The 8,130-nt window shown below is 38.9% G+C and overlaps 1 protein-coding gene and 1 long non-coding RNA gene across 4 annotated transcripts in view; one reads left to right on the top strand and one right to left on the bottom strand.

Annotated features, from left to right (window-relative positions):
- The window catches only part of LOC117941837, a 21,786-nt gene extending 19,670 nt beyond the window's left edge, over positions 1–2,116 (top strand). The window contains exon 3 of the long non-coding RNA XR_004655988.1: positions 2,040–2,116. This is a non-coding gene — a long non-coding RNA (uncharacterized LOC117941837). The remainder of the gene's footprint in view (positions 1–2,039) is intronic.
- Positions 2,117–5,975: 3,859 nt separating this feature from the next.
- nf1a (neurofibromin 1a) overlaps positions 5,976–8,130 on the bottom strand; it is a 204,789-nt gene continuing 202,634 nt past the window's right edge. For all 3 annotated transcript variants that reach the window (XM_034866988.1, XM_034866990.1, XM_034866989.1), the window contains one exon: positions 5,976–7,595. In XM_034866988.1, the coding sequence (XP_034722879.1) occupies positions 7,453–7,595 (143 nt within the window). In that variant the 3' untranslated portion in view covers positions 5,976–7,452. The remainder of the gene's footprint in view (positions 7,596–8,130) is intronic.

The raw sequence follows: 8,130 nt of genomic DNA, 5'->3' as shown, positions 1-8,130 counted from the left end.
CGCATAACTCAAATCAAATGGAGCGGGAGGATCCCGCATTTCAAATGTACAGGAAGGACCACGATTCACAAATGTAGCCGAAGGACCAGTAATACCTTCTCCAATGATCAAGCTCTCCCCGGCATCAAATCCACGAGATTCCATTTTCTAGGCGGCTCAATTCTGAAGTTCAACGTACCTTAGGCAGCAGGACAATTGAAGGAATGAAGTGCCGGGTCTGGACTCACCGTCTGTACTTAAAGGCTAAGTCCCTCCCTTAAGGTCAAGTCACATGTCTATCTGCACCACCATTGGCTTCATGTTCCCCCTCCTCCATCCAACGTCACCATACGTCACCAATTGAGACCCACCTCCCTAATAAATCACATGAATGCGACATAGTGGCCTTAAAGTGGGGGATTTCTACCCCTCCTTTTTAGGGGGATTTTTGACCCCCACCTAAAGGTGGACACTAAGGGGGGGGATTTTGAACCCCACCTTTTTAGGGGGAATTTTGACCCCCACGTAAAGGTGCACACTTATCTACTACTGATTTAATTAAACTCTCAAAGCATTTAATTATTACTGATGCCAGATAAATTGGCCTATAACCATTTAGAAGTGACAGATATAAAATATCAGTAAAAACAGGCCTTTAAGGCTCAATGTGGCTTTTATCAGGGTTTCAAACTTTGAAACTAAAAAGTTGTGCACCCATTTTTTTCCAATTATTTTTGCCATCTTTTATATATCTTCATAGACCATACATGGCTCTCTTGTAATATTCCATGTCTGTAAGAATTGTCCCTCACAGCAGAAGTGCTATGTTTTTACAGAGTTTGTTTTTAGTAAAAGGTAGAGTGGGCCTCCATTAATGTACTCCTCAAGATTTGAATCCACTTCCACAAGACCTTTGTACAGTCAACAGATTTAAGACAATCATGTGAGGATGTGGTATAAATAGTGGAGTAATAGTTATTGAGGGTTTCATCAGGACAGCTTACACCTCACGTGTTGATACTAACATAAATGTAGCTGAATGTTGAATTGTGGAACAGTTTTAACCACTGTTGAAACCTGATGTTTTCAAAACACCTTTGAAAATGTTTAACATTTATAAAGAAAGTATAATAAATCATAGTTTTGGATTTAAACTTGGGGTTGTGAAATGAAAGCTGGTTTGTGTTATCACGCAGGTTCAAACATTGTCAAGAGCAAATTATTTTATTACTAACACCGGAATAGTTCAATTTGTATATTATTATACAGAAACTAACTGCTTTACAAAAACAAAATGATACAATATCACATGTATGTACATTGTAGTAAATATACCATCTCAAATTGTACACAAAGTATTTACAATTATCACAGACTGCAATAAAACCAAACTCAGACTATTTGACTTTACAGACATTAGATTTTGCATAACATCAAATAAAACATGCCACATTTGAGGTTTTTCATCTTTACAAACCCATGACTGTTTTTAAATTAGTGCAAGTTAACCACTTGTTTAAGAGGTTATGGATACATAATCCTTAATATTTCCATTCACACCACAAATCAAACTAAAACTTGGAAACAATGGCAATATGCACACAGTGCTCAAATGAACATCGCCTTCAGCTTTATGTCTTCTTAAATGTCCATTAATTCTGTAATTCCAGGTTTGTGAGCTTGATTTAAAAGGAAATCAGGGGAAAAGTAGCATGTAGATTCAATGGATTAGGTTATATGATGAGACCTTTGTGTGGATTCTGACAATGAAATCTGAACATTTACCAGCTGGACCCTTCATAGGCACTCTGTGATATAAATCACTGCTTCAAACATCCTGTTGAATAAAATGTGACAACTTAAAGGTGATGAAACTCCATACTTGACTCTGAACTAGGGTTATGACTTTTAAATACGTGGGAAGAAAAGCTGATGTTTCATTAAATACATCAGCCAATCAGTATGGTCCAGCTCTTTTGGGAGCAAAGTATAAAGACTGACATTTTTTCTTCAATTGTTTTTCAACAAAGACATTGCCTGAAACCACATTTTTGAAACAGACATTTGTTATACACAGTAATTGGCCAGGTCATGGAGGTGCGAACTTCTCTCTTCTATGACTGTGGTGTGTTCACCTGTCTGAAATGAATTAAGTGCACCTCAGATATTCACGCTGAAATATTTAATGCCATTTTCAATTTCCAAATGAATGCTTCTGAGAAGCAACTGTTGTAAAGTGTATGCTGTTATCCTTATTTGTATGATGAGAAAGTATTTAACTTTTGCCTTCAGATGTATTCAGACAATACATTGTATAAACTAGTTTGATTAAAGCACACTAACTAAGGGGTGGCAATCACCAAATTTAAAGTCCAGATTCCCTTATTACATACCAATTTATTAGTGACATGTTAGAGATGGGGGGCAACAACAAAAGTAAAGTTTCTGATGGACCCATTCATCAACTAAACTTTGCTTCCACAGCTGAAATTTATGAATTTAGTTCTTAATCATTACTTGATGCCATTCATTGAGGTTGAACTGCAAAGTACTGTTTCTAAGGCTGTCTCGAATGAAAATGTCCCTTTCCATTAAATGTATCTAACGATTATGCGTTTACTTAAGGAGCTCCATGGACATTAGAAAATAACATTCTCTCAGATGAGTATTTAAAAGATAAAAAATCATTAGTGAACCGATTCACAAATGTAAGGTTACATGAACACGTAGAATGGTGAGAAACAATGTGAGCAGACAAAAATAAAGTCAGAGCTGTATAACACTTAACTCTTGCAATGCATAGATTTTCAGGCAGGTTGAAGCGTTTTGACAAATAAACCCTGCTGAGCTGTGGACAGAGGCTGTGAGTGGAGCACTGATCAACACAGTCCAATTCTATACCTGTTATTAAACCAAACAATCCTAAGCAAATAATAACCAAATAAACCACACGTGGGACCATTTCCACAGAAAACCATTGTGTTTTAGATATGTCAGTGTGCCTTTGTACCCTTCAGGCAGCCATTGGTTCCATCATTCCATCAAAAATGACCATCATTACATGTTTTAATGTTTTAATATTATTGTGGCAAAATTATAACTATAATGATTAAATCCTAAACAATACACTGCACTAGTAAGACCGTTACTGATTGTAATGTTTGAACCAACTAAACACATGTATTGAGCAGAACATTTTACATTGTAAAAACAATTTGGTTTCTGGCTCTCTGGTGTTTAGTGATAAAAGTGCAGTGCCCGTTCAAAAGTGTTTGTAACGGTGGTATTGGTGCTTGCAGCTTTTCTGAATAACTACACATACAAACGATTTCAGACATGGCGTGTCCTTAGGACCTAAGCAGCACACGTCAGGACATATTGTCCTGTAGCATTGCTGGAGTCTAAGTGCCATTTGGGTGCAAAAGACCCTAACCTTTTAAAAAATGTTAACGTGTATGAAAAAAACAAATGGATTTTACATAAGTGTGACAAGATATTTTTTCTTCCAAACAGGCACACTGCATCTGGAGTGTGTAGATTATTACCAAGACGAGAGATGGCAATGTAAAGGCCCTGACACACCAAGGCAGTCACTGGCCCAAATTTGTGTGGTGTGTCCCGCTTTTGGTCGCTGAAAACTGAAGTGCTGAGAGCAAACAAACGACAGTGAAAGTGCACACAGAAGGCTCGTCTCTATTTTCATCTCATTTGATCAATCCAACACAGAAGAGCTGACAAAACTGGCCAAAAAAAGTTAAAATGTTTCTTCTAAAAAAAACAATTAGAATAATTATTTTGCACATTATGTCGATAACATGGCGAACGTACAACGAGATACACATAACTACTTGTGTAGGTATATTTATTTCAACATTAACATGTCACATAATCTTTTAAAACATACCTACACATTACAAAATAAACTAACGTCCATAAACTAATATCCTATACCGTGAAATTTAATATAAAGACCTCCCTCTTTTTGCACCGCTAAACAATTAGTCCCCTAGCAAGCAAGCAAGCTTGCTTACTAACCAGCCGCTAAATAAGTAAAATGTAACAAATAATAGCTAGCCAGCCAGTTGCTGACCATTCGGGTTTGATCCTTTCACTCCGCTCTAACTGTAAGGAGACTTCTTTGCAGAGAGAACAGACGACAGACTGGGAGATGGACAGTCTGGTAAGATATCTTGCCTTTTATCCGCTGTTTTCCCAGCGGGGAGTAAATCAAAGGGGCCGTTGAAGCCATTTTGTTCTGCCATTGTTGAATCAAGCTAACGCTGTTTGTTGTGGGTATCATGGATTGTATGTGGTTTCCCTTTCTCAATGACCAATAGCCGCCGGCTGGTATGGAGATATTTCCTGGCTCGCATGCACAGAACATACGTAGTACTGGGAAGTGGGCAGTAGTGTCTGCTGTGTGTTTCACTGCTAATTGGTGACAAGGACAAAGGCGACGTAGGCCGCAACTAGTTCTTGGCCATCGGCTTGTTGTGTCAGAGCCTTAACGCTGTTTCTTCCTACTTTCTCCTTGCTGGTAAATGGTGACAGCCGCAGCCTGTGATTCTGTCACATTTTTGGGCAACAAGCTCTCGATCTTTGTGGAGCGAATTCTAAGATTGTTTTTTATTTATAGCACCAACGGTGTAGAAGTTACGGTAATGTGAAGCCCACCTGGAAATGTGGGATGCAGCCAGTAAATCTTGCCTGTGATTGGATGGTCATATCTCCCTGTACTTAACAGCTCTCGATGCCCCATACATGAGCGCAATGCTCCCGTTCTCCCGGTCTGAGAAATACGGGCAAACTTACACAAGAGTTGCGATCCTGTAGGTGTTTCGGAAGAAACAATACCATGTTTCAGCAGCTCCCCTTCCCTGCTGCTGTCCTGGGCATGTGCGGGGACACAAAAACGCACAAAGGTTGCTTGATTTATAGATAGATAGTTTGTAAGTGATTTCAAACACATTTCTAACATTCCGCCACTGACATTTTATCGTACTCTTTTGCTGATCTGTGAAGAGCTAGATTGTTGGCAACCATGCATATGTAGGTCTATGTGTTGGGGTCTTGTGCTGATTGTTTTGTCAGTGTGCACTGTATTACCACAAGCAAGTAAACACTGACAACACATTACGTTATATCCACTGTGACAGAATAGCTACCTCAATCAAGTTTCAAACCTCTGAAAGTAAAATAAATGGAAACCAACAGTTTCCTTGGAGGTTAGAAACACATTTTTCTCTGTCCTGTTGCTCTATAGGTATTAAGGGTAGATCTATAAAGTAAAAAAACTAATTTCACTCAAAATGGAGCTTTCTCTCCCACAGACAGCACTTTTTCTCAACTGCCTAAATACTCCTCACCAAAATTCCTGCTTGAAATTCCTAAATTATTGAGGTCACTAATTGAGAATACTAGCCCTGTTTTTCGTTTGAGCTGCCCATTGGTGCTGCCTGCGCAAGCACAGCCAGTCCTGTGCCTTGTTTGTAGAGTGGTACAGCTGACCAATCAGAGCTGACTGGGCTTTTTGAGAAGGCAGGCCAGAGCATTTCAGGTAGCGGCACTGCCGCAATGGGCAGTATGAGAAAAATATGTAATTTGAACATCAAAGCATGTAATTCCTATTTTTGCATACCCCAAGAGTACAAATATGACACAGAAAATTAGTATAATAGGGGTTCTTTAATACTAAAGCTCTTAAAAGGAAAAACCCACAATCTCACACTGCGTCGTCTCATCAATCTGGGTCAGCTAAATCAGTGGTGTGTTGACCTAAACTGTATGAGGGCAAGGTGGTGTTTCCCAACATTGTAGAAATGCTGGAAAACTGTTGTGTTGGAAAAAAGAGAATAAACCAAACAACAGAGCAGAGTATGGACCTCAATTATTTTTGACTATCGACTGTGTAGTCCAGTTGCTACAAGTAGCTACAGAAGATTCTCACCAAGCCCTAACAAACAAAGTGTCAAAGCCTCTTTTAGGGTTGATAATTCCTTTAAAGAGTCCACAGGAAAAAACCTCTGATGGTTGTGGGTTAAACAGCTCAAACTGTTAAGGTGAAACAAATGGTGTGTAGTTCATATACACACATAGATGCATGTATATGAAGGGATCAATGTCATTGTCCACTGCCTCTATCTATTCAAATGGTCATTGGAGGTAATCAATAATAGCTACATCTCTATGTTAACAGGCAACTCAGGAGTTGGCATCATATTGCACTGAGCTGACATAGTGATGTTTTTCCCGGTTTTATGTACAAATAAAATAGGTGGTGGACAAAGAAGTTTGAGAGTCGAGGATTATTGCCTATTACACAATTTTCCCTGTCACTGTGTAAACAAAATAAAATGCTATGCTGCTGGAAATACAGTTCATTCTAAAAATAACTGAAATCAAACAACTAAATTAAAGCAAAATGCAAATAGAACAAAACAAAAAGCTTGGAGCTTTTAACAAGGTTACATTTTCCCTAGTGTTTTGTACAATCAAAAGTGTTTGAAAAGAAGAAGATTTTTTAAGAGTTTGAAAAGAAGATTTGTGTAGCACTATCTAGCTGTACAGGATAAATACTTTCAGGCAACAGGGTATATGGATGATTGTATATTTGACGATCATTAGAGGCCCGTCATGATGCAGCTCGTATGAACTGATGGTAATATAGACAGCTCACCTCCATAATTAGTACCTGTTCTTTGTCCCTAGCAAGGTTTGACTTTTACTTTACAAATTGTACAGATTGAAAAACCCTGACAAAGGCACACCATGGAGAAAACATCAACATCTAAAGTAGCACTAAGGTCTAGTTTTACATAATCTGTCTTTGTAAAATATGTACATCCGTCTATGTAAAATATGTACAGAACTGGGGGGGGTGAGCCGAGACGTCCGAGCAGGTCCAGAGTGAAGGATCCGCCGCCCCCCCGCTGCTGTCATTTGGTCCATCTCACTGACACAGAGGTGTTTATTCATAAGGAAGGCCAAGGGACATAATACGGATCAAACTTCAGCGTAAAGACATCATTTCAGTTACTGGTTCCTCCCTGTGTAAAGAATCTGGTAAATGTCACAGCCCATGTCCACATTAGCTTACTGTATTCCCATCAGGCTCAGAGGGATCCCCCTAAATAGTTGTGTAACCTCAGTCGCTGCAGTACACTCAACTGCTGCTGAATATCTGTGAAGAAGAGCTTAAACATTGATTCCAGAGGAGAAATGAAATAATTTAACAGAAGTTTCTCCTCTACCATGCGCTGTCTCAAATGAAAGATTAGAAAAAAAATCTCAAGCAGCACAAATTTCAAGTTTGGCGTTGTTAATATTCTTCTCAATGCAAAACAGAAAACCACAAGTTTTTCTGCTAGAGCAACAACCATGAAAAGGAAGGAGGAAATAAAAAGAGTAAAAGTGGAGTGCAGCATGGAGGCTGGCGGAGGAGCAGAGAGGAGGATGGGGCTGTTCTCTGGCTGATCAGACGATCTTCTTGATACTGGGTCTCTTGAAGCTGCCAGCACTGCGCTGCTTCTGGACCTGACTGGCTGAACCGTGGCGAGTGCGACACCCACTGGACAAAGCAGAGCTGGGGGACAGCTGGACATTTTCCTTATCAACACCTGGAGGACCACAGGGAGGACAGATAAAACAAAGTTTTACAATATTTAAAAAATATGAATGCTGTATGTGTAACATGTACAGTATGTCAAACAAGAGTGAGGCCATTATCTACCATCTGTTTAATAATTCTGGAAAAGGAAAAAAATTCTAACTCTAATATTTCCTCTGACTTTCCTCTGAATTAGTGGTCCCTAACTGGTGGGACGTGGTCTAAAAGTGAGCTGTGAGTTTATTCTAGGTGGGTTACAAGCATGTGGTTCAACTTCATCTTTCAACCCTTTACTTACAGTAGAAGTGGATTTCTGCAAAAGATATGATCTATACATTCACCTAGTCTTGTATTTCTGTTGACTATAGCAGTTTTTTTCAAGCAGCTCATAGCAGAAATAAAAAGAGGCTAGTGCTCTACAACATTGCAAAGAATAAAACAACATTTAAACTTGGCTTTAGATAAAATAAATAACATCAAATAGAATTCATGAAAGTAGAGGTATGGCGTGAAACTGAAAACACCTTTTCTTGTCTTTAACATTT

The sequence above is a fragment of the Etheostoma cragini genome, chromosome 3 (genome assembly GCF_013103735.1).
Source record: "Etheostoma cragini isolate CJK2018 chromosome 3, CSU_Ecrag_1.0, whole genome shotgun sequence".
In the NCBI taxonomy this organism is placed as follows: domain Eukaryota; kingdom Metazoa; phylum Chordata; class Actinopteri; order Perciformes; family Percidae; genus Etheostoma; species Etheostoma cragini.
The sequence above is the reverse complement of the archived record's forward strand: the minus strand, read 5'-3'. Positions and strand labels throughout refer to the sequence as shown.